Source organism: Triticum dicoccoides, chromosome 2B (assembly GCF_002162155.2).
Source record: "Triticum dicoccoides isolate Atlit2015 ecotype Zavitan chromosome 2B, WEW_v2.0, whole genome shotgun sequence".
NCBI lineage: Eukaryota > Viridiplantae > Streptophyta > Magnoliopsida > Poales > Poaceae > Triticum > Triticum dicoccoides.
This window is the reverse complement of record NC_041383.1, coordinates 202,734,506-202,760,958: the sequence shown is the minus strand read 5'-3', so window position 1 is coordinate 202,760,958 and position 26,453 is coordinate 202,734,506. Positions and strand designations below refer to the sequence as shown.

The 26,453-nt window shown below is 50.0% G+C and overlaps 2 protein-coding genes and 1 long non-coding RNA gene across 4 annotated transcripts; 1 reads left to right on the top strand and 2 right to left on the bottom strand.

The window, feature by feature from the left end:
- Positions 1-1,136: 1,136 nt before the first annotated feature.
- Positions 1,137-2,339, bottom strand: LOC119363079 (protein PELPK1-like). The gene has a single exon (XM_037628385.1). It carries the CDS (start codon positions 2,316-2,318, stop codon positions 1,440-1,442), a length of 879 nt encoding a protein of 292 aa, XP_037484282.1. The 5' UTR covers positions 2,319-2,339; the 3' UTR covers positions 1,137-1,439.
- A 9,547-nt stretch (positions 2,340-11,886) lies between these two features.
- LOC119367548 (protein PELPK1-like) lies at positions 11,887-12,675 on the bottom strand. The gene has a single exon (XM_037633029.1). It carries the CDS (start codon positions 12,640-12,642, stop codon positions 11,887-11,889), a length of 756 nt encoding a protein of 251 aa, XP_037488926.1. The 5' UTR covers positions 12,643-12,675.
- A 6,437-nt stretch (positions 12,676-19,112) lies between these two features.
- On the top strand, positions 19,113-22,104 carry LOC119367546. 2 transcript variants are annotated; one of them, XR_005176342.1, is made up of 6 exons: positions 19,113-19,438; positions 19,522-19,655; positions 20,314-20,454; positions 20,737-20,785; positions 20,879-20,996; positions 21,825-22,104. It is a non-coding gene; the product is annotated as an uncharacterized LOC119367546 (long non-coding RNA). The 2 variants fall into 2 exon arrangements; XR_005176341.1 differs by having other exon boundaries at positions 20,314-20,461.
- The last annotated feature ends 4,349 nt before the right edge of the window (positions 22,105-26,453 follow it).

Genomic DNA, 26,453 nt, shown 5'->3' with positions numbered 1-26,453 from the left:
AGGGCAACCAGATCAAGCAAACTGTCTCCCTGGGCCTAGGGCAAACGCGCAGCCCAGTAGCTGATTGGCAGCCCAGGGGGAGGGGGGCAGGCCACCCGACAGGCCATGCTGCAGGGACGGACCGGGGCCCAGGAGCCCAGGAGCGAGGGCGGCCTGGCCCACGAGGCGGGCACGCACCCTCGCCCGAAGGGATTCCCTGCCCAGGGCAGGCGCCGCCGTCGCCACCGGCACGAGCCGGCAGGTCACCGGGAGGGGAGCACGCAACGCAGAATCGCATGTCCGACGTCCCGAAACAAGCTATGAAGGGGCGGAAGGGAGAGAATCTCGTGGGCGCCGCCGACGCCGGTGGAGGAGACAGGGCCGCGGAGGGCAGGGGGGCACCGGCTGGACCGCCGCCGTCGGGCGACACCAGGAGGAGCGGGTAGCCCCCCGGTCAGAGCGGCCAGCCACGCCCCAGGTGAGACCGCGCCGGCGGCGAGCCGCGCCACCAGCCAAGGCCCTGCCTTTGGCACCGTCCGCCCGAGGCTGGCTCGAGGGCGTCGACGGTGGCCGCGACACCCGCGAGGCGGCGGCAGAACCCCGCACGAGGGGGGCTGAGCCACCATCCCGGCAAAGCACCACGGCGCGGCAAGGGAGCGAGGCAGAGGGGGCGGAGGGGGAAGCGGGCGGCGGGAAGGGCTCGTCATCCGCGCAGTCGGACCATCGGAAGCGGGGCGCGGAGGGCGCCACGGGCCCGACCAACGCCGGAGCGGGCGGGGGGAGGGGCTGCTGCGGCCGTGCCAGGGCGGGGGGCACACCGGCCGGCACGGAAGGAGCGGAGGCGGAGGGAGCATCGGGGAGGGGGGGTGGGGCGCCGGCGCCGCCGTCCGAATCGCCAGAGACGCCCATCAGAAGTGCTTATTTCAACCTGGTTGCAATCCCCGGTGCTAGCTTTTGGTTAGAGACGTTGTTATCTTATCATGCTTCGGATGAAACCTGGGCTTTCAGGTCTTCTCTACTACTAATACAAAAGACCAAAAAGAAAAATGTGTCTGCGCAAAAATAAAATTTGTCCTAGGCGCGCATAATATAGCCAAAACATAAGAAGTGTTTAGTGACGCACATATGTGAATCCAAACACAAAATCCGATCCAATATAAAATAAACTCCAAACACAAAAACATATTCATATGTACATATCATATACATCGTGTATACATGTAAAGGGAAGATGGAAAAAGATTGAGCAGCTGCACCATGCAACACCTCGCAGACAGAACACTCCGGTCGGGAACTAGAGCTCAGGCTCTAACGGCATGTACACAACACGAGCGCGCGCACATATAGTGTATACTAGTATAACAATCACACGCGCGCGCGCGCGCACACACATACACATGTATAGTACTGTATAGATTAATACTTAGATAACATGCAGTACGTGGATGTAGCTAGTCCGATCATGGCTTGGTCTTTGGCTCCGGAAAGTGGAACTCGGGCTTCGGAGGCAGCTCGGCTTTGGGGGGCAGCGGCATTTCGTGCTTCGGGACCTCTGGCACAGTAGGGTGCGGTAACTCGGGCTCTTTCGGCACCTCAGGGTGCGGCACATGGGGCTCCGATGGCACCTGTGGCACGCCATGGTGTGGCACTTCAGGCTTCGGCAACTCTGGGATCGCAGAGTGCGGCAGCTCAGGCTCCTTTGGTACCTCCGACACGACAGGGTGTGACACCTCCGGCATGACAGGGCGTGGCAGATCGAGCTCCTTTGGCACCTCCGGTACGATTGGGTGTGGCCCTTGAGTCTCCTTTGGCACCTCAGGCACAACCGGATGCGGCAGTTCAGGCTTTGGGATCTCGGGCATAGCAGGGTGCGGTGGCAGCTCATGCTTTGGCACCTCCGGCACCTTGGGGTGTGTTACTTCAGGCTCCTTTGGCACGATGGGGTGTGGCGCTTCAGTGTCCTTTGGCACCTCCGGCACAGCCGGATGCGGCAGTTCAGGCTTGGGGAGCTCGGGCATAGCAGGGTGTGGTGGCAGCTCGTGCTTTGGCATCTCCGGCACCACGGGGTGTGGCACTTCAGGCTCCTTTGGTGTCTCCGGCACCACGGGGTGTGGCACTTCGGGCACGAGAGGGTGCGGTGGTTCAGGCTTTGGCAGCTCAGGCATGGCAGGGTGCAGCGGGAGTTGGGGCTTTGGCAGCTCCGTGACGATCGGATGTGGTGGATTCTCCTTCTTGGGCACAGCCTCCTCTAGGTGCCTCACTGCACTGCTCATGGAGCTGCATGAGAGCAGCAGCGCCACAAGGAAGACAAGGAAGGCCATGGTGTTCTTGCACAACATGGTTGAGGCCGTACGTGTGTGCTTCTGGTTCTTGGTGTGATGGCTGGGAAATAGAAGAAGGCTGGTATTTATAGCCAAAATGCTACACCCTACATGCAGCCGGGCGGGTATAACATGCATGCATGTTTGCGGTAGACACTAGTAGTGTTCTGACTGAACTTTGGTGCCTTGGTGGCCTGGTAGGTCACCTGCATCTCGGTGGTTGTTTACTCACTTCCTCTGCCTATCCATGACGGATCTGGAGATCAGACCACCCAACCTCAGGCTGCGAGTTGGGTAGGCAGAGTTGCCAGTAAAAACCGAGCCGATGGCGGTGTCTTGCGTCGTTACCATGATGAAGGCATCATCGTGTAACTTATGTCGACCCACTCGTGCTGCTTCGGGGAAAACCCTAAGATCTGGACATCCAGATCGGACGATGGCGTTACTGCGGTGTCGTTATTCTCTTGGGAGCATCATTTGTGGATCAGCGCTGGAAGACAGAGGCAGGAGGTGGAGCGACTAATTAAGTCTTGCACGAAGCATCGGTGGATATGTCAAGTCATGCCTGGCTGGTAGGTGCTACGTTGTGTCATGCCTGGTCGGCAGGTGCTACGCACAACAGATCTTCCAGAGTCTTCGCATCTTGATGAATGTGCGCAGGGCGGTAGCGCCGTAGTGGCGTCGACAGATGTCTAGATTGGCAAGGATGATGTGAATCTCTATCCTAAAGATGGGTCAGCGGTCCGAGGATGATGTCTGCTTCTGGCTTCTAAAACGTGTGCATGTGGTGCGCGCTTTAGATCTACTGCACCAGCTGTTGGTCCCGACACGTTATGTGGATGGATCGGCGACGATACCAGTTTTAGATATGTAAGGTGAGAGCACTCCACGTTATCGAGTTTATAGGTGTGAGTGGTTACTTTGGGTGGCTTGATGTATTTTCTTGTCAGTCATTTGTGAAATAATTAATGAAGATTGGTTTGCATTGATTGATGCAGAGGTCGGGGGTTTAGCCTCCTTTTAAAAAAAAAAGATTGTACCGGAACCTGCTGTCCAAATGTAGCATATGAATACATGCTACTCAGCCTACACACCGAGATATCCTGTGCTACAGCGAACCTAAACGCAAGTGTTTTTGGATGATTCGATAACTGGTCGCTCGGTTCTGCAGCGCAGCTGCACCTATCTCGTCGAACTGGCTGATCTCCTGAAGAGGCCATACATCAGTCCCTAGTTGGCCGTTTGGTGATGGATTGAGCGCGCACGCGCTCGCGTAGGAGCGTCCGTCGCCGTACCGCGGTGTCAGGTCACTCTGACGCACGGTCGACCTGGTACGGCAGGTGTTAGGTCACCACTCACCGGCGAACGGCTGTGGTCAGGAAACATCCCCGTGCCCTTTATTTTGACATGTTTATTTTGGTGGTTGTGCTTGATTAGGGTTAGCTAGCTCCACGTCACCGAGCTCCGTAGTCAGAGATCGCATGCAATCTATCATGTGGATGTGGGATGTGTCTATCGGCAAGGCGGTTGCTTTGTTGCAAGTTGAGCAGAAAACGACTTGCGGGTATATTAGTTGGGAGCAGTGAGTGCTGATCAGCATACCTTCTTCTTTTTTATCAGATGAGCAGACTTGCAGGTCAAGGACAAGCTGCTGAGATACTCCATGGTGTGATGAACTATATTTGACTTCGCTAGTTCCGAATCGAGTTGAAAATGACTATTCCATGACGTGACCATCCCTTCTTCAAGCAACTTAAAGCTACCTAACTCCTCAGGTACCAAAGCCAGACACACACAAATATCTTCAGGTACCTCATTGTATTTTGGATCGATTTTTTTACATAAATTTAAGTTGTATGTAGCAAAAATAGTACTCCCTCCGTACCATAATATAAGAGTATTTTTGACACTCCATTCAAAACTACTTTCGAATGCAAATCTAGCAAATACACTTTTTATAACATATTACTTGATACCCTGAATGCATGGCGCTTTAGGAGAAGTACGTTAACCGAAGCTACGTAACAAAAGGACTATATATTGTTAACTCCTTCTCGTTTTGTTATACATTACTTTTGGCGTCACGTTTACTCCCCATATAAAAACAAGAATATCTCTCGCAAAAAAATAAGTTATAATTTATGCAAAATAATCAATATTGGAAATAACAGTCACTAACTTCATTATCACACCTTGTTGGTTTAGACCCCATTTGGAACATTTTTGTTAATCAAATGGGTGAAAAACTATATCTTGTAAGTACCTTTAATGAAGATTTTTTATTTTTATTATGTTGGGATATAACAACATAATGTTGCATGTATTTTTTAGTTGTTGTGACAAAGGTTATAAAGATTTGTAGATGTCAGATAGGTTAAATCTATTGCCCGCAAAAAAGATCTCCTTCTTTTGTTTGTTGAATGAAATTTAAACTTGCTTACCATCCAATATTTCTCACCTCCTTATTTGCTTTGGAACATGAAAATGTTTCCACCATTCACATCAACTTTGGCTAAGAAAAAGAAGAAAAAAAACAGCCTATTTTGTATGGCAAAATAGGCATCCGCCTTCGAGTTTTTGCAGGAACATCTGAAAAAAATAGCCGCAAAAAACTTATTTGTAAAAATAAAATCACCAATAGTATATAGGTGATGTTTTTGACTTATGTCTAGAAATTTACTAAAACTCTGACTGTTGATATTGTTTTAAACAATTATATAGAAACTTTGAAAATCATATGTGTAGATTTGTCGAAAAGTATTTTGAAAATGTCATTAGTTTATTTTATTGTTAGTTGCAAGGAAGGTGCTCTGTCAATTTCAAAGGCAAAAAATTATAGAGTGACCAGGCTTATTGAGGAAACTAGACCGAAAGCCAAAAAAAGGTAAAACAACACCGCTAGGCATTGACCAAGCTAGACCACCAGCACCAACGTGACCGTAGCCCGAGGAGTAGTGAGCAGAATCTTCGGAAAACGCCTCCAATGAGGAAAATAACGTCGCCGTCACCAACATTGACCCCTGTTGAAAACCAAGCTTTCACTCTGAACTGTACATAACCATCCAGCCAAACTTTGGTGAAGAATGCGGTAACACAAAAAAAGCCCCAAGCTTTCGACCTACTTTGGACCGTCAATTAATGTCCAAAGCACCACTTGTCGGTGTCAAAACCGGCGGATCTCGGGTAGGGGGTCCCGAACTGTGCGTCTTAGGATCAATGGTAACAGGAGGCAAGGGACACGATGTTTTACCCAGGTTCGGGCCCTCTCGATGGAGGTAAAACCCTACATCCTGCTTGATTAATATTGATGATATGGGTAGTACAAGAGTAGATCTACCACGAGATCGTAGAGGCTAAACCCTAAAAGCTAGCCTATGGTATGATTGTTGTTGTATATGTCTATCGACTAGCCTGGCCCTGGTTTATATAATGCACCAGAGTTCTAGGATAACAAGAGTCCTAGCCGAATACGCCGGTGGGGGAGGAGTCCTTGTCTTGATCCCCAAGTCTTGTTGATTCTTCCTTGTATGTGGCAGCTGTCCGGACTGGCCCATGAGTATACGGCCATGGGGGTCATCGGCCCAATCCAACTGATCGGGAGACGACGCTGTACCCCCTAGTCCAGGACACCGTCAGTAGCCCCCTGAACCGGTCTTCAAGTTAGGGACGCTCCTCGATTCTTCCGAACTGTTCTTCATCTTCGGTTGCCGGTCTTGAAAACTGGTTCAACAAATCTTCTCATCTTCTATCTTGAGGATCGCCGAAATGCATTCGACGAGTTTACGCGTTGGGCATCCGAGGATCCCCTTTAAGTTTATGGCCTTTATCAATGCCTTGTTATTTTTATGCCATGCCTCGGATTTGAAGTTGTTCCCGGGTGGGAAGGTCCTCTTGCGTCCGAGCTCCAACGCCGGACTGCATTCGAGGTATCTTTTGCAGCCGAGCACCAATGCCGGACTGCATCCCAGCTCTAACGCCGGACTATGTATCTGAGCTCCAACGCCGAACTGTATTCGAGCTCCAACGCCGGACTTTATCCGAGGTGTCATAAATCACCTTGGTTCAAAGAAGTTTGAAGGAGTTTAACCGAGCTTAATGCCGGAAATGCCCTCTAAGGAGCCAGCCACTTGCATCCGAGCTATATGTCGAACTGCTTCCGAGGTGGTTAAGCACCTCGGTCGTCGGCTGATTTTTGGTCAATGTTTTTTCTTGATGTAATTTATTCTCTGACGAGATATATAGCCAGTAGCCCTCAAGGTATGTATCGGTCTAAAACCCGAGATGCACCTGAAGGATGACATAAGACCGCTGATCCCCGTAGCCGCTGAGACTCAGGTTGATTTGCAAAATCGGTCTGAGGATCAAGTCCTAGCTCGGCAGAATACTTTGGAACACAAAAGGCGGCATGCTCAGTCCTCGAGACTCAGGTTGGGTGCCGCCGACCAACCTGAGGATCAAAATCTCCTCGGAAATTGTATTGCACTTAAGATTTTCTGCATAGAACAAGCAATGCAATAGCCCCCGAGACACTGGTCGGGTGGCAACACCAGATCAGGGGATCAATGTGCCCCTTTAATATTTGTAAATAATAAGCCTGAAGCCCAGTAGCCCCCGAGCCTTAATGCGGGCACGGGTGGCCGAATTAAGGATCAATATCCATAGTAAAATCACAAATTATGTGTAATGACTCAATGTATCCAAGTACTTTATGTCATTAATGCTCGGATCCGCATTGTACAAAACTTTATTGACCGACCATGTGCTTTAACCTCCTCGGCCGGTAGCCGAGGAGTGTTTGTCCTACTTTATAAAGCCTTTATGAGGGAAAAGATTTACAACAAACAAGGCAATCTGGCTATACGGTTTTATAAACAAAGGTACGCGGAGAGACATGTTATATTACTGTTTAACAGAAGAAATGTCTTCCAAAGAAAATAGTCCCGCTATCGGTTCCTTTCTTTGGGTTGTCATGCTAAGCATGATCATGAAACCTCAGCTCCAATGTAAGAGCAAAATATCGAGGATTTAGTTTGGGAGGCCAGTTAATAGCCCCCGGTAGTGTTCGGCGACAATCGAGGTCAAGCCGTAAACACTTCGGCCATTGTTATGAATGGCCCGTTGTTTAACGCCGTCATCGGATCGCCGACCAGTTTACGCTTATTGTGACAGTCAGTTTTCGGCTTTCTCCACTAAGGTGCTTAACCATGTGAGCTGGAAGCACAATCGCAGTGGTTCTCCCTTTGCACACCTAGCCGAACAAAGCGGAACATAGGAGGCAAGCGCAGGAGCCGGGCAACCCAACTATTGACCGAAGACACAATTCGAAATCGATGCATATATAGCAATATCCGAGAATGTTTTTGCCGAATCTCTAAAGGTGTCCAGCGTTGCACTGCGAGACTTGTGCTGAAAACACACAAATAGTTTAAAAGTGCCAAAATCTTGGAAAACCAAAAAACGTCAGTAAAAACATGACGTCCGAATAAGATCAAGTGTTTGGTGCCAATCCGAAAATTGGACTGTAGAAAAAAAAGTGCTTCTGCCGTGCTTTAACATGACATATCTTATCTCAAGACGTCAAGTGGGTCAGCCTACGGATTAGGCAAGTTTAGAAAACTAAACTCTAGCGATTTCGAGAGAGAAATTAGGCTCCTCGGCTAGTGACCGCACACTCGTGTCGAGAAAAGGAGTGATAAATAATAAAAACTTTGCAAGGACTAAGAAGAAAAACACTTAGTATGAAACGGCTCAAATAACATAAGAGCCCCCAAGTGACTTGGGTAAAAGTTGACTATATAATGTAAGGTGACATGTAGAATGCCTTCTAGCCGGATTGTAGATCGTTTGTCATAGCGGACCTTTTCGCTTCGACCTCAGGACCCAATAGTCCGGAGTGTGTCTGAATACCTTGGTGGTTATATAAGAACCGTGTTATGCATGGAGACAAGGTGTAGGGGTCATTAGTGATGTATCATACAAGTGCCCAACTAGTTATGTTATATTACATGGGTAGTAAGAAACATCTTGCAGGGAGAATAGTTCCGTTAAGGGTTCCTTTCGCTGGGATGCATGCCCTAAAGTGCATGTCAAAGCTGCTATGAAAGCAGAAAATCATCTGGGGGCAGATGGGTAAATAATTAAAAATCATCTTTTAATTCACCGACCGAATATTCCCTTAAGAGCGCTAGCTTTCGGCTTCACCCAGTTTGAGGTACACATCCGGCTGATCCGGCAGTAACAATCGCAGAGGTGCTCCCTTTACCACCTAGCCGAACAATCGGGAATGTAGGGATAAGCACAGGAGCCAGACAACCCAGTTTGGCCAAAACATAAGTCATATCGATGCATATAATGGTGAATAAAAGGTACATGCGGAAGTGTGACACATGTGTTGGGCATAAAGCCCGTATTAATAAGCTTCTGTTAAAGAAGCCCCCAGGTATAATGAGCACGGGTAGCGCGTCAAGTATGTGCAAACAAAGTTTGGACAAGGAAAATTTTTACAAGCAACCTTTTTTCCAAAAAAAAGTATAATGCTTGGTCGAACCGAACACAAGTTAGAAATTTAAAACTTTGAGCATGAAGACAACTTAGCTGGTTAATGTGTTCGGTATTGATGACGCGGTCCAAGCTTGATGCGGGACAAGGTTCCATCCCAGAGCCGGTCCCGAGGTGGCGAAGCAAAGAGCTCGGCACTCCGAAGCGGTGACATAGCACGGTCAATGCAGGATGGCAGGGTGATGCGGAAGTCCCCGGCATGGGGTAATGAAGTGTTGACGAAGCCCCCCGTCCAGCCGAGGTGGCGCAAAAGGATATAGTCCGGCTGGATCATTTTCCTGTGCACAAAAAATAGTGCAGACCGGGGATAATAGTAATAATAGGAATTAAAAAAATGTTGCATAATAAATAATTTATGCAAAGTGAGTAGTAAAAGAAATATGGCATGGCGCCGAAGTCGATGTCGATGCAGGTCGTCGGCGTAATGCAATAAAGGCGTGGCAAAGCCTGGATTCACAGGTCGGTCCGAGTTCCGGATGCGGTGTTCGCCAAACTGTGTACGGAAACTGACCGAACCATCATGCGACCGTCGATAATGCGGCCACCATTTGATAGATCTATGTACATATGCTGGACTAACCAGAGTAATAATTCCTTGGGAAAAAATTTAACCCAAACAAGCAAAAAGAAATACTAGGATTAATAGCACCTGGTTTATTTGTTGTAGCAATTCGAAGGAAGGTGATTCTCAAAATTCGGACTCGATCCGCGCACCCATGCCTGGTCGGCTAGTGACGCCGAAGTGTCCGGAGTAGGTTGGCGTGATGGACGTCAGCTTGAAGAAGCAATAGTGCGGCCCTGCCGATGCAGGTCGTGACGTGGTTGATGCCAGCTTGATGAAGCGACCGTGCGGCGATGCCGGTATGCCCGCTCCGTGTAATCCGTGGGGCGGGATGTTGGTGATGATTTATCCTTCGCGATGCCGGACTCTTGTTCGGCTTGCCAAGATGATGATCCGAAGAAGTTGAGCTTGGCTCAACAAAGTGACGACGTGTCTAGCGCAGGTCGGCAGCTGTGGAGCAATATTGCCGGACTGGTTTGACACCAGCATGATGTTGAAGATCATGTTCAAAAGATATTAAAGTTAGTGGGATGTGTTCGAGAACAAAACACAATACCGCATACAAAACTTCCTTCAAAAAGGATGTCTGAAATCCTGTTCATAAAAAAGACGAACTCGGGTCGGATTCGTTTTCGCGCAGAAAACAGATCCAAAAAATGATGCACTAATCGGAAGTTTCCCGGAGTTTGAACGGTCGGATCGAGCTGAATTTTTGGCAGGTGGTAGATAAGGGAATTCCGCAGCAAATCAACGGTTGGATCCTCCAAAGGACATCCGAGCTAGATGCTGCATACCACGCCCTAAACTCGTCCGGATTCTCGTCCAGATTCAACAGGGCTTCGGTATATCGGAGATTGCCAGAGATTCCTCCAACGGAACTCTAAGAAATTTTTGCAGGGTTGTTGTAGACTTAATTCCGCATAATTCCACCGAAGTAATCGTTTAGGCGACACTCGAGGAGGCGGTGGCGGCGGATACAAGTTTGTTGTCCAGAAAAACAGCACGGTCGCCTGAGGGCAATGTTGACGTTGAGCCCCCGAGCTCCATGGATGACTCCTCCATGATCTTGATAGAGATCGGAGTTGGTGTTGATAAAGGCCTTCATCCGAACATGACGATCGGAGGTAGGGCGCAGTCCTCGGTCAAGCCAAGGTGACCAGTTGAGCTGGTGACGAAGAAGCCGACGTCGCAGTTGACCTGCAGTCGAGCCATTGATCCTTTCGCCGATCACACAGCGGAACTCTCAATGAAAGCACCAATGTCGGCGTCAAAACCGGCGGATCTCGGGTAGGGGGTCCCGAACTGTGCGTCTTAGGATCAATGGTAACAGGAGGCAAGGGACACGATGTTTTACCCAGGTTCGGGCCCTCTCGATGGAGGTAAAACCCTACGTCCTGCTTGATTAATATTGATGATATGGGTAGTACAAGAGTAGATCTACCACGAGATCGTAAAGGCTAAACCCTAAAAGCTAGCCTATGGTATGATTGTTGTTGTATATGTCTATCGACTAGCCTGGCCCTAGTTTATATAATGCACTAGAGGCTTAGGATAACAAGAGTCCTAGCCGAATACGCCGGTGGGGGAGGAGTCCTTGTCTTAATCGCCAAGTCTTGTTGATTCTTCCTTGTATGCAGGAGCTGTCCGGACTGGCCCATGAGTATACGGCCATGGGGGTCCTCGACTCAATCCAACTGATCGGGAGACGACGCGTTGAGTACCCCCTAGTCCAGGACACCGTCACCACTTATTTACGACATGAAGGGAGTAGTTTGTTTAAGACTTAAAAACGGTTCAGAAAAACTAGACTATGCCAGCAACACATGCTAAGGCTATTTCACTTCTCCTACATGTAAGAAACCCTTTGAAAGACTTTTTGTTTTGTTTGTAATGAACCACTGCTAGCATTTGCATAGTCTTTGTTATCTTGTACTCCCTCCGTCCGGAATTACTTGTCATCAAAATGAATGAAAATGGATGTATCTAGAACTAAAATACATCTAGATACATCCGTTTCAATGACAAGTATTTCCGCGCGGAGGGAGTACTATATTACAGTATATGCTTCTGATGAAACGTGGGCTCTTGGGCCTTCTCTGCCAACGCAAAAAACAAACAATTATATTGTCTGAAGCGCATAATGTAGCAAAAACATAAGAAGTATTTACCGATGCACATAAGTAAATCGGAACACAACAGCAATCTGAAACTCCAAACACAAACATATTTATTCACGTGCATATCATATACATCGTGGATGTACATAAAAGGAACAGATCAGTTGCACAATGCAATACCACTCAGACATAACGCTCTCGTCAGGAACTAGAGTACGGGCTCTCACGACATGTACAACACATATACGTGTACTGTATATACTATAACAATCACACACACACCCACATGTATATTATATAGTTTAATAATACTTAGATAATGGGTACTGTGCGGATGTAGCTAGTCCGATCATGGCTTGGCCTTTGGCTCCGGAAAATGGAACTCGGGCTTTGGGGGCAGCTCGGCTTTGGGGAACGGCGGCATTTCGTGCTTTGGGACCTCTGGCACAATAGGGTGAGGTAACTCGGGCTCCTTCAACACCTCAGGGTGTGGCACATGGGGCTCCTTCGGCGCCTCTGGCACGGCACGGTGTGGCATTTCAGGCTTCGGCAGCTCTGGTATGGCAGGGTGCGGCAGCTCGTGCTCCTTCGGCACCTCCGGCACGACGGGGTGTGGCAGTTCGTGCTCCTTTGGCACCTTTGGTACGACGGGGTGTGGCACTTCAAGCTCCTTAGCCACCTCCGGCACATGCGGCACTTCAGGCTTCGGGAGCTTGGGCACAGCAGGGTGCGGTGGTAGTTCCTTCTTTGGCACCTCGGGCACCACGGGATGTGGCACTTCGGGCTCCTTTGCTACCTCGGGCACAACCGGATGCGGCACTTCTGGCTTCGGGAGCTCCGGCACAGCAGGGTGCGGCGGTAGCTCATGCTTTGGCACCTCGGGCACCATGGGGTGTGGCACTTCGGGCATGAGAGGGTGCGGTGGCTCAGGCTTCGGCAGCTCGGGCACGGCAGGGTGCGGCGGGAGTTCGGGCTTCGGCAGCTCCGAGACGATCGGATGTGGTGCATACTCCTTCTTGGGCACGGCCTCCTCTAGGTGCCGTGCTGCGCTGCTCATGGAGCTGCATGAGAGCAGCAGCGCCACGAGGAAGACAAGGGAGGCCATGGTGTTCTTGTGCAGTATGGTGTTTCTGTCTATGTGTATCGATCAGGAGAGAGGCAACTTCTTGCTGTGATGTCTTGGAGATAGGAGAAGGCCCTTATTTATAGCGCTCCAAAATCAAAATGGAAAAATCGCTGCATGCGGGTAGACATGCATGCATGCATGTAACTTTCAGTGGACAGTATAAACTTTTGGTGGGTTAGGGCATCTCCAGCCGTGCCCCAGGAAGGCCTCCCCAGGAGTTTTTTTCGCGCCGGCGCTGAAAAAACGGCCTAGTCGCGCCCCCAGGAGCTCGATTTTCGCCGGCTTGGGCCGAAAACAGCGTCGGCGGACCCAGCTCGAACCCGGCGCGCTGGGGGGCGTCCGGGGTCGCCGGGCGAATTGTTTTGGCGTGAAAAAGCCACGGGCCCGCCGCGTCAGCGACACGGCTCTCTTCTCGGCCCTTCGTCGTCCTCATCACCTCGTTTCCCGCGGCGAATCAATGCCAAAGCTGCCGCGCTGCCGCGCCGGTCAGACTGCACCATTGATGCCTCACGGGCGGCGCAGTGAAGACCGGACGACGCGCGTCGCTCGCCCTCCCTCGCCCGCCACGCGTACACACGGTGACACGCGCGCCTTGGCCTATATATGAAGCGCCCCGGCGCACTCGGCGACTCACACTCTCCCGCCGCCGTCGTTTCCTCCCTCTCCTCTCCTCTCTTTCGCCGTCCCCAGTTCACAGCCATGGCCGAGCGCTTCCCAGGCGACGGCGCGGCGGCGAACGGCTTCGGCCGCCGCCATCTTCACGAAGAAGAGGCTCGCCTCCTTTACGAGGTCGAGTACCCGGTCCCACCGGACATGCGGGTGCCCGGGACGTGGAGGATCAGCGCAGGCGGCGTGCCGGTGCCCCCGGTACCGACCGGCACGGCGCGGCGTGCGGAGATCGCACGCATCCGCTCGAACCTGCCACGTGCGGCGAGGGAGGCGCCACGGTACGCCCTCGACAGCCCGCTCTGGGAGCCGTACTTCCGCCGCCGTCAGGCCGAGCAGCTCGAGGCCACCAACGGCGTCGTGCCCTCCGGCAGGCTCAACGCCGCCGGCCGGCGTCTGTGGAGGGGCGTGCCCGGGCGCACGTTGGAGGCCGTCCTCGAGTACATCGAGGGCGGCAACACGCCGCGCCTGGAGTACCCCGCTCCCCCTTCCTTCTCACACCGCCGGGGAAGCTCCTGGACCCCGAGGCGCATGGAACCCGGGGGGTCCTCCTCCTCGTCCGGCGGCTCGCCCTGCCTCCACCCTGTCAAGCCGAAGTCCCAGGACACGCCGGTCAGCGCGCGCACCCGCAGCTCCGGCGGCGCCAACGCCTCTCCACCAACCGGACGTTTCGTCCTCGCCGAGACCAAGCCGGAGCCCGTCCTCCCCGCGGAGTACGAGGAGATAGCCCGGCGCGGCTTCTCCGACGAGGACGCCATGCGGTGGGCGCGGGACGACTACCTCCGCGATGAGATGGTCCGGCAGCGCCGGGCCCTGGAGGAGATCGCCGCCCGCAAGCGTGGGCGCGAGGACGAGCACGGCGTTGTGGTCCTCGACAGCGACGACGACGATGACGCCCCCGGACCGTCCAACTCGCCGCGCCAACCGGGGGAGGGATGTAGCAGGGACGGCGGAGGCGGCGACGACGACGACGACGATGATGACGACGACGGCGGTGACTACACGCGGTTCTACCGCCTCCTCGGCATGTAGAACCGCGTGGGCGGGCGGCGAGGGAGACGGCGGGCGGCGGGGGAGACGGCGGGGGTAGCCCGCGGTAGTTTTTTTTCTTTTTTGTAAAATATGTTTAAGTTTGAATGAACTCGCCGATGTTTGCATTAAATTTGAGTCGTTTTTGCGCTGTGTTTGACTTTTTTGACTAACCGTGGGCGCCACGACTGGGGGGCATCACGCCCCCAGTGCGCGGTTTAGCGCCGGTGCGCCCCCGAGGGCGTTTTTTTGCCCCTCCTGGAAGGCCAACGGCTGGAGATGCCCTTAGTAGGCAGATCACCTGCATTTCGGTTGTTCGTTTACTTTTTGACGAACCGGCGGTTGTTTACTTACTTCTGTTTTGTGTCTAGTTATGTGTGGTTAACTTGGTTTGGAAGAGACGTGAGTGTACCAGATATGGTCGGTGATACATTTCAATCTTTCTTTTTTTGCGGGTGAAATAGCAATGTATTAATCAATCACAAAGTCCTTACAATCATTGGATGCTATTTCCACAACTTCAACTGGACCAGCCCCTAACCAAGTCATAGTCCTACCTTGGGTTCTAGCAAAACTAGCTAAGCTATCACTAGCTTTATTTTGGGATCTAAATATATGGGAAATACAAGTTTTCCTTAAACCCAAAAGGTGCTTGATCTCTCTCACAATTGAAGAGTAAACCGAACGATCGGTCCCCGGACTCGTAATGAGAGTGACTGCTTCGAGAGAATCCAGCTCCAATGCTATCGGCACATCACATCTCTGTATTGCCAGGGACAAGCCTTCCATACACGCACACAGCTCCGCCTCTAGGGGATCCCTGCAGGAATACAAAACCCTGCAAGCCGAGAAATTGATGCCACCCAAATGGTCACGCAGGATCATCCCCGCCCCAGCTTCACCGGATGCTACAAAAGAGCCATCAGTGTTTAACTTGCACCACCCTAGGTCTGGTTTGGTCCATCTTCGTTCCTGAACTGCAGCAGCACTTTCCCTCTTCTTTGGTAGTAGCCACTCAACATATGACTTCCCTTTGGCTGGATCAGCTCTTGGGTTCTGCTTCAAACCAATTAAAGATTCCAAATAGCTTTGCAGAAAACGCACCGAAGCTTCCATCGGCGGTGCAGGCTTCGCATGGGTGAGCTCATTCCGAACAAACCAACTTCTCCAAAAGATCATTAATACCATTGTGCGTTCGAGTACGGTAAGAGGACTCAGGACATGTAACAGCCATTCCTTACCATTGTTCAGTATAGATGTAATGTCAGGCAGCCTCCATACCTTGGACATAGCCACAAACAGATCTCGTCTGAACTGGCAGCGAACGAACGGATGAAAATTATCCTCCTCTTCTGTTCCACACACCGGGCATATACTCGTAGTTTCCAACCCAATACGATGTTTCTTCTGCCAAGTAGGGAGTGCATCAATTGCCAAACGCCAAGCGAAGTGCTTAACCGATGGAGGAGCATCACACTTCCAGATAAAATCCCAACAAGCACGACGTCCTGAAGGCGAAGCACTAGACGAAGACATGGTACCTCGATGGTCCTCGTTAAAAGCCAACTCATATGCTGATTTGACCAAAAAACTTCCATGCCGACCCGGACCCCATGCAATAACATCTCCCGCCATCCTTGGCGAGGCGCGAATCTTTAAAATTTCAATCACATCGGCAGTCACAAAAAAGTCCCAAAGGAGCTCAACATTCCAAGATCCATTAGCATTCAAAAAACCAGAGACAAAACGGATGCGGCAACGCCCTTGCGGAGAGATTGGTTTGTAAGAGAAGGGTCTCGGAATCCAATTATCTCACCAAACCCGAATGCTTGCTCCGTCACCAACTCTCCACAGCAGCCCTTTCTTCAATAAATCCAGTCCATGACATATAGCTTGCCATGAAGATGAACCGTTTCTTGAAAAAACTGTATCTTCCAGCTTACCCTCCGGGTAATATCGAGCTTTTAGAACCCTAGCACAAAGGTTGTCCGGTTTGGTAATTAACCTCCACGCCTGCCTAGCCAGTAGGGCCTGATTAAACAGCATGAAGTCGCGGAAGCCAATACCCCCCCGGTCCTTGGGTTGCATGAGATGGTCCCAATTCTTCCAATGAACTTTCCTCTTGCCCCTTGCCGACCCCCAATAAAAATTCCGCACCATGCGCGTAAGATCATCACAAACCGAAAAGGGTAGCTTGAAGACGCCCATAATGTATGTAGGGAGGGCCTGAGCAACTGACTTAATCAACACTTCTCTTCCCGGTTGCGCCAAAAGGCCATCTCCCCATTGTAGCAATCGCTTGGTTAACCGAGTCTGCAAATTCTGAAAACGGCCTTTAGACATCCGACCCTCCGGAGTCGGCAGGCCAAGGTACTTTTCCTCAAAGTGCAAGTTAGTGATCTGAAGCATTGCCTGTACTTCCTCCTGCCTCGCAACGGGTCAAGCATCCCCAAGAAGAATGGAACACTTCTCGGGGTTTAAACTCTGGCCCGTCGCCCTCCCATATATGTCCAGCACAGCTTTAATCTCTCTCGCTTGTTCTCCTGATGCCTCAAAGAACAACAACGTATCGTCAGCAAACAATAAATGCGACACACCTGGTACTCGTCTTGACACTTTAACCGGAGTGATTTCGCCCACTTCTACTTTGTTTCTCAATAAAGCAGATAGCCCATCAGCCACAAGCAAGAAAAGGAACGGGGATAACGGATCTCCTTGCCGAAGCCCACGCGTCGGTGCAAACGAATCCAAGAGGGTTCCATTTAGTTTGACAGAGTATCTCACCGACGTGACACAAGACATTATCCAGTCAACCCATCGCTGAGAGAAACCCAACTTTTGCATCATTTGCCTCAAGAAGACCCAATCAACTCTATCATAAGCTTTTGACAAGTCCAATTTGTACGCACAAAAACTTCTTGTGGGATCCTTTTCCTGCTTCATGTGATGGATACATTCAAACGCCACAAGCGCGTTGTCAGTGATCATCCTACCAGGAATGAATGCACTCTGTTCAGGAGATATGAGATCATCCAACAAAGGCCTCATCCTATTCACGAGGCACTTGGAAATCACCTTATAAATAATGTTACACAGACTAATAGGCCTGTAGTCTGTGATTCTCACCGGGTTAGGGATATTGGGAATAAGAACTATCGAGGTTGAATTCACCCCCTCCGGCATGATTCCAGTACTGAAAAAATCCCTCACCCCTGCCAGCACACCCTCCTTGAGAGTACTCCAATTCCGCTGAAAGAATCTCGCCGGAAAGCCATCCGGACCCGGAGATTTTAGTGGCCCGATCTGAAACAAAGCATCCGGAATCTCTTTCTCTGTAAACGGCACACACAACTTGGCATTGTCCTCTTCTGTTACCACCTGGTTAATTAAGTCCAAAATAGGCGCAGCATTAAGCGTCGGGTCAGCTGTAAAAATATCATGGAAATACATATTGGCTAATTCCCCCATGCCAACAAGGTCGGAATGAATTACACCGATGCTCAAGGTTGTCAGAATCGCGATTTTGAATCGGATCGGAGCTTCGATAGTAGGATCGCAAATCGTAGAATCTTCACTGTTAGGATCGTAGAAACGTAGATTCTAAGAACTAAAGTCGTAGAATCATAGGGGCTAGTTTGGATCGTAAAGTCATAGAATCGTATAACAGAATCGCGATTCTGACAACCTTGCCGACGCTGTCCGTTAGTTCACGGATCTTGTTCTTCCTCGCCCTCCAAACTGCCTTATTGTGAAAATATTTAGTGTTTCTATCCCCTTCCTTCAACCACGTGATACGCGATCGTTGCAACCAAAGCATCTCCTCTTGATACAGAAGCTCATTCATCTTATCTGTCACCCGTACAATATCCTGGCGATCAGCATTCATGTTCATCAACTCCTCTAACTGGGTCCGCGATTTGGCGAGCTCTCGAGTAACATTACCAAATTTTTTGCTCCAAAGTCGAAGGGCTGTCATTGTTTTCGTAAGCGCGTCTCTCAGCTGTGCCATATTGTACACGCCTCCCGCTGCTTCCCAAGCCTCCTTGATCACCTCCAGTAAAGATCCGTCTCTCTCCCAGAACAGCTCATATCTCCTATGCTTCCCTCCATTCGGCCCCCGATCGACCGACCCCTTAAGAACAAGTGCCACATGATCCGAGCAAGGCGAGGGCACATGTAAAACCGAAGCATAAGCAAACAAATTTCTCCATGCGTTAGTCGCCAATGCCCTATCCAGTCTCACCTTCACATTGCCACCTCCACCCCTCTTATTATCATATGTAAAGGGAACCCCAACAAAGCCTAGGTCAACCAAGCCACAGATCTCCAAAGTATCACGGAAGGCGACCATTTGTGGCTCTCCCCGTGGTGTTACTGAAAGATGCTCAAAGCCCCACATGGCTTCATTGAAATCACCCACAACAAGCCACGGTAGATCATTCGCAACTTTTAGATGCTCGAGTTTAGCCCACATAAGATGCCTGTTTTCAACTCGTGGTTCACCATATACACATGTAATCCTCCATTGGGTTGCCCCTTCCTGGACACGAACTAGTGCATCAATAAAATGTTCATCTTTGCACTACAAGAAACCTGTTAATACATGATGGATTTCCGGCGACAATTTCAAAATTCGTGATGAACTGCGTAGGAGAGACCCGCAAGCCCACCGAAGCCCGCCAAAAGCCCTAAATCTTTCCCCGTATAAAAGCTAACCCTAAGATACTCCTGTTCCCGACCTGTTTCTTCATCCGCCGCCACCACGCCTCATCTCTCCTCGACCCCGTCCTTCGCCTCCAAGCGATGATGACGGCATGAGATCCATAGCGACAACAGTTGCAGCGGCCCGATGGAAGCGGCGGACAACCCTAGCCGCGGTGGCGCGCCTCTGCTTCTCGCATCCAACGACCTGGGCCATGGATCTGCGGCAGATGCCTCCCTCCTTCATCTCACAAGCCGCGCAGCTGCCTTGCCATCCGGAGATTTGGAGCAGCAATCGCTGGACGAGGAGAGGACGACCACCGTGACCTGTGGGAGGGTCGACCTCAACCTCGCCGGCGACGGCGACGCCCCGCACATGGTCCCTCCCTGCTTCCCCCATCTTCTCCTATCTCCTTCATTACTACCCATCCCCAATCGAAGTTTTTTTTTGCTTCAATTCAGTTCAGGAGGAACTCTCTGCCTCTCTAGTTCGATGGACGGCGACGACCGGGACCCACGCTCGAGCCCGACGACCGGGACAACTCGATGGCGAGGTCCTCCTCCCCGACCACCATGATTCCCCGGAGAACATGAAGGTCGATCCTCTGGCCCTGTTTTTATTTTCTTTCCAAGTGATTGCTGCCCTGCTCTAGCGTAGTTCTCCTGGGGCTATCCAATTTTATTGGACTGAACCTGCTGCAGAAAATGTCGCCACTTTGTTTTGCTGATACTCGTAAGTTACAGCCAACGATTGACTAATTCTGCTGGCTATTTCCATTTTCTTCTCTCACCGTGCTAGCACTAGCAGTGTAGAATTTGTGAAATCTGCTAGTTAGTTAAGCAACTACTAATTTTAATAATTAAAGGGAGTACCTAGAACTCATCTAGATGAGATATAATTTGGTCTCATTCACTTTGAAAACAAGAACAAATACAACCCACGTCAGCACACACGCATCTTATAGCATCACATCCAATGGCTATAAAAGGTGAATGAGACCAAATTATATCTCATCTAGATGAGTTCTAGCAAAACTGATAATTAAATGCCCATGAGATGCTCCTGTTGGTTCCTTGGATTTGTTGGAATAAAATAATTTATTAAGCTCACTCAATTGATTGACCAAGAGTGAGATTGTTAAGACCTATGTGCCCTGCTATTGAAATTCCTAGGGATATGAGTGACCTTAACCTGAGAATGGCTAATGATTGAGAAGATGGCAGCTAAATAGTTTCTTATCTCCTATGGTCCAGGTTTATTTGGCCAATCCCTGTAGGCAGCAGCAACCTTTGCTACAACGTGATCATCTGTAATGAAGGTAATCTCGCCTGTGGTGATTGCAGCAGCAATCTGTAGCTGCTAGAAGAGCCAGCGCTTCTGCTTGAAGCGGAGAGGTGACATGTACGCCTTCTGCAGCTATGCTGATGTTCCCCTGTTGCTGTTGCTCTTTTAATTGGATGGAGATTCCTATTGCTGTAGTAGTTGTTGTTGCTACTACACTTCTAGTTGGATGAAGCTGCTATTACACTGCTTATCTGTTATATATTTTGTGCAAACTTTCTATGAGTTATCATTATTTGGTTGATCAGTCCTCGCCTACTCTCGCTCTCGCACTAATTACATACAAGTTTAGTGCCATATCCGTGAAATGTACTTACTACCATCATTTGTTGCAGCAATTGTTACATATTTTGTTCATCGCACCTTGTCGTACTCACCGACAAGGTATTATTTGCTGCCATCTTGGATTGTAGCAATTGGGTTTATTTACAATTATTCTATAAGATTTTTCTGATGCTAGTTTTCTGGTTTGTCTAGCCTGAACAGCCTCTTAACATTGGTTTCCGTGGAGACAAAACAAGAAGCTGATTCATTGAGATATTGGCTATACAACAGCGGGTTTCCCCGCAACGACGATCCATGGTGAATACAGGAGGTAAATACATATTCCAAACTCTTTTGTCATTGCCTGACTTGTTCTTTAGCAGCAATATGAAACAGCAATTTCAACACAGTATAGCTAATATTTTAGTTTGAAATATCTGCATGTTTTAACGCTGGAAGCTCAAGAACAGAATACATTGTTCTGAGCATGCTATATACTTGTATGAGTTACAGATTTCATAAGTATAAAGGATATATCTAGCTTAAGCATATATCATCTCTTGGTATACTTATGGCTCTGCTTAGAGTATCTCTGCTAATATTTTTTAGCTAGTTTTATCTACTCGTGTCCACCTGTTCTGTTTAGCTGAATATGAGACCAATTAGGATGTTGTTACTCCAGACGTGTGATTCACATTATTTCCGAAAGAGGCAAAAGCTTCACCTTGTATGTTAAGAAAGAAAAAAATGTCAAGCTGTATGTTTATGCATGTTTATGCCAGAGTTGCACATGTAACCGAGACCTGTGCTCACAAATTGCTGCTAGTCTATTTGCTGTAACCATGTAAATATAGATTACGGTTGCATCATAGATTATTTGTTCACAAGAACATGAATAGCAACCTCAATAATATAGTACTTAATTCTGTGATGTGTGTTTTGTTACTTTGTCATTTGACACACTTTTCTTTGGTTTAATTTTAAGAAACCTTATGTTTACTCTTGTTTTATAGTAGATGTAATGTTATTCTCATTCGTAGGCACTATAAGATTTAAGAATTTTGGACAACATTTAATTCATTTTTATATTTGTTGTAATTATATTATTTCTACTATCTATTCATATCTACAAATATCTAAGGTTCTTGTAAATATGCAGATAAGATTAGGAAGTGGGCTACTTGGTGCTTCTCATCACAATCAGCCAAGACATGATGGTTGCCATCAGGAGGGCTCACAACAAGAACCTAAGTAACAGCCTTGATAGTTTGTATGTTCTGTTGATGTAAAATGCATTGTACTCATTCCTAACCGTGATGTGATATATTTTATCAATTCATATTGTAATTTATCATTTTTAGAGGATTTTATAAACTGCTATGTTGTACTGTGTAATGTTAACTAGTTTCCAAAAGTTGGTTGAACGGTTTAATGTTGTTATCATTATGCTAAAAATGTATCGGGTAAAAATTGGGCTGAAAGAAGTGGAATAATGTGCTCAACCATGACGAATTTGGTGACGGAAAATAGTATCCACGTGGGCAGCCACGTCATTTGAAATGGTCGATAAAAAATCCTACATGGCGTTAGTCCATGACGGCTTGTTCTGTCATAATGGATTGGGCTTGGGTGGGCCTGGGGTGGATCCATGACGGACAAGAACCGTGTCAAATTATGACGTGATATACATGATGGACTTCAAATCCGTCATGGACGGGCACCCATGACAGTTTTTCACTCATTCATGATGGATTAGTACTGTCGCGTATTAACATATTTCTTGTAGTGTTGTCCACAATTTCCACTTCGTAACTCTCATGCCAATACAACGCAAGACCACCACTCATACCATTACTATCAACTCCTGCATAACCCTTCAACCAATCCTCCCTCGCACCTTCTTCATTTTATCAGCTCTCTGTCTTGTTTCACACAAAAACACCATTCTAGGGGAATGCGACTGACAGATAGTCGCCAGCTCACGAACTGTCCGGGGATTCCCCCTCCCCGGCAGTTCCAACTAAGGATATTCATTGGGCCCAGCGGTCCTCCTCGAAGGAGGTCGCCTCTTCTGTCATATCAACATCCTCCCTCTCCTCACCTTGCTTCCTTCTTTTCACAACTGGTAACTTGCCAGGTGTAGACGATGGGGCCGGCACCACATTTGCCCCAGACCCACTACCGCTCTCCAACATGAGAACCGTGTTTGGTACTTTGCCAGCAAGGTTCGGCACTGGTTGACCACGAACCATCACGACTCCATCTGCCCCCATAAGCCTTTTGCGAGCAGTCATGGGATCGTCCTCACCAAGATTATGGGCTCTTGGAACCGCAAGCACCCCGCCACTCGAATTCTGTCCAACAGCATCTACTCCCCCAGCTGGTTTGCTTTCTGCATCCCCCCTTCCCCCTGAATTTCCTACTCCTCTACCTCCTCCTCTACCAGCCCGTCTCCCTCTTCCCTCGCCAAAACTTTCAGACGCTCCTCCTCTACCACGCCCTACACCACCTCCTGCCATAGCCGTCTCACTACTCCAATGCAACCAGTCTCCCCAATCACACTCGGAAGGATCGTGAATCCCGTATCCGCACTCTTCCACCACATGCCCCATACAGCCACAGAAAAAGCAAAAATCTGGCAGCTTCTCATATGTAACAGGATACCTTTTCGTCTCCTTGAGAGTAATACTGACAAATCGCACCAATGGCTTCTGGACATTCATAAACACCCTTACTCTTAAGTGACTAGAGGGGTTAATTCTTCCTTCATTCACAACCACCGTGAACGGCGGCTCTCCCACCTTCTTCGCAACTTTCTCCGCTAGCTCCCTTTTCCTTGTGAGCCCATCCGGTAAACCCTTGATCCTTACCCATAGGGGATACATATCTAGAGCAGAGACGTTTGTGAAACCATCATACTCCACAATAACCACCGGATCTCGTCTGAATTGCCAGGGGCCTCCCTCCATGACACGCTTCCAATCCCCCAAGCAATGACACTGAGCCAAGAACAGATTTGGCCCTTTGATGTTGAAAGTTACTCCCTGGGCGCAAGCCCAAGCGTTCCTCATTGAGTTCAGCAGCGCCGCGTGGCTAAACTGCCTCATAGTGTGTACCTGGAACAAACACAACCAGCGAACATCCTTGATCAGCTCCTCTACCTCCCCCGACAGATCCAGGTCCTCCTCTTCCTCCCCATGGAGCTTCAAGCCTTCAAAGGCGCCTTCCAGCTCAGGTTCTGGCCCAATCTGATCTCATCCATGATCAATCTCCTCCCGATCAATCGCTTCTTCCCGATCTGTATCCCCCCTCTCGGCCTCCTCCCTCTCTTTGGTTACATCCTCGGTCGTACCAGAGGTTGCCCCAATCTCCCTTCTCCTATCTCCCGCAACGTCCTTATCAGCGCCAAACCCTAAGCCTCCTTGGACTCCCTTCTTTCCGCCCGCGCCCCCCTGGGCGACCAGATTCGCCATGCAACACCGTCTCGCAGTTCACCAGGGTTAGCCCTCGCGATTCGTCGGAATAGATCGCACAGGTTGACGCTAGAATTTGGTGGATGGACTCCGGCGGCGCCGCCGGAGGAAAAAGTGGACTCTAGGAAACCCTAGAGGAAAAAGTGCAATGTCGGGAGGATACATTTCAATCTCTAACCTGAACAGATATGGCTACACAGCGAGCCTGTACGCAACTGTTTTGGGGATGATTCGGCGATTGGTCGGTTCGGCAGCTCAGCTGCAACTATCTAGGTCGATCCGGCTGATCTCCTGAAGACGCCATACATCAGTCAGAGTTGACGGATTGCACCCGCACGCGTTCGCGTAGGAGCGTCCGTCGCCGTACCGCCATGTCAGGTCGCTGGCGCATGGTCGTCGTGGTGTGGTACGGCAGGTGTTAGGTCACCATTCACCGGCGAACGGCTGATGCAAGTCAAGTTCAGGGGCTGTGGTCAGGAAACACCCCCGTGCGCTTATTTTGAGATGCTGAAAATGGAAGCATGTTGGTTATTGTTGATGTGGAGCCTGGACGCTTCTGAGCTTTTTTCTTACATTTGTGGTGGTTGTGTCACATCCCTAGCTTCTGGTGCTGCCTGGTGTGTGCATCATGTTTAAATTCTGAAATTTGAACTGAGGGAAATTGGAAGCCTCAAAACCCTAAATAAAAAGGGGCAAGAAACCCTAAAATTGCAATCAGTAAATCTAAAATGCCTAGAAATAGCTCTGACAATTTTGGCAAGAGTTATAAATCAAACCAAAATTTTGGGACATTTCTAAGGAACTATTGGGCTCTGATTTTAAATCAATATTTTATTTGAATTTGGAGTTATATTCATAATATATAATGAATATATTTTCAAATGACCTGAGATATTTTTGTTATGTGTGGAGAAGTCCATTAAGTGACTTAAAAATATCCAGGGGAGTTTTGGCACTGTTTTCGAATTCTGTTTGAATTAAAATTCAGTGCCAATTAAATAAAACAGAACAAAAATAGAAAACAGTAAATAAAAGCAGAGAGAGAGACTTACCTCAGCTTACCTGTCAGCCCACCCGGCCCAAACCTACCTGGCGGCCTAGCTGGCAGGCCCAGCCCACCTCCTCCTCCCTGTCGCCTTCCTCCTCGCGCCAGTAGGCAGAGGAGGGACTCGGCGCACGCGCCCGAGCTCGCCACGCCACCACCCTGCTCGTCTGCATCGCCTGGACACCGCGACGCCTCGCGTCATCCTCTCGGTGCTGCCCCGACCCCCTGGAACCCCCTCGACCTCTCCCATCGCCTCTCCCCTTCCCCGTCCCTCTCGCACACAACCGGCCGAGCGCCACCGTCGCTGACCCTCGTTGCCCTTGCGGCCACCGCCACCCCCTCTCCTCCCCGACGTGCTCCTGAGCTCCGCAGTGCCTCCCTCGACCTCCCCGTCGGCTCACGCGACCGGAGAAGCCCCGAAGCGCCGTCCCGACGCTTTTCCCCTCCTCGGCCACCGAGGACCGCCGTTGTCGATTCGCCGCCTCCGACGCCTCCCCGAGCTCCCCGAGGCCACCGTCGCAACCCCCGTGAGCTCCTCTATGTTTCCCCTCTGACCCCCTGCTCGTTCTCGTGCCGTAGCTGTCGTCCCCGCAAGCACCGAGCTCCGGCCATCGCCATGGCCGGCGAACCTCGCGCCTCGGAGCTCTTCCGCTCGCTCCAGTAGCTCCCGCGTGCTCTCCAGGTCCCCAGGGTCCCGACGCGCTCCTCTGCTCTCCGGCTAACGCGCTGCAGCCACCGCGTCGTGCTGGCCCGAGCTCCGGCCGCCGCCTCGCTCGCCGTAGTTGCTGCTACAGGCCACCCCAGCCGCGGCCACAGCCACCGCTGGATGCGCCGCGTCGCGGACGTTCCAATAAGCCAAACCGCGCGCCAAACCATCGCCCCTAGCTCGAATCCGAGCCGCGCCGCCGTGCGGAATGGTCGCCGCCGGCGATACTCCGGCGACTGCCGACGTGGCACGCTTAATTAGCGCTAATGACGCCCTAACCAACCCCCTAGTCCACTGACTGTGGGCCCCACCCCTGGTCAAACCTCAGTTAGCGCTGGGTTTGACCGGGATTAGCTCCTGTGTCACTGACGTGTGGCCCCCACACGTCAGGTTTGACCTGGGGCGCCCAGTTGACCCTGCTGACGTCACTGTGACGTGGGGCTGACGCAATAAGTATTTTCTGGATTTAAAAATAATCAGGAAATTCCAGAAAATAGCTAAAACTTCAATAAATCATAGAAATTCAACCGTACCTCCAAATGAGATAAATTATATATGAAAAAT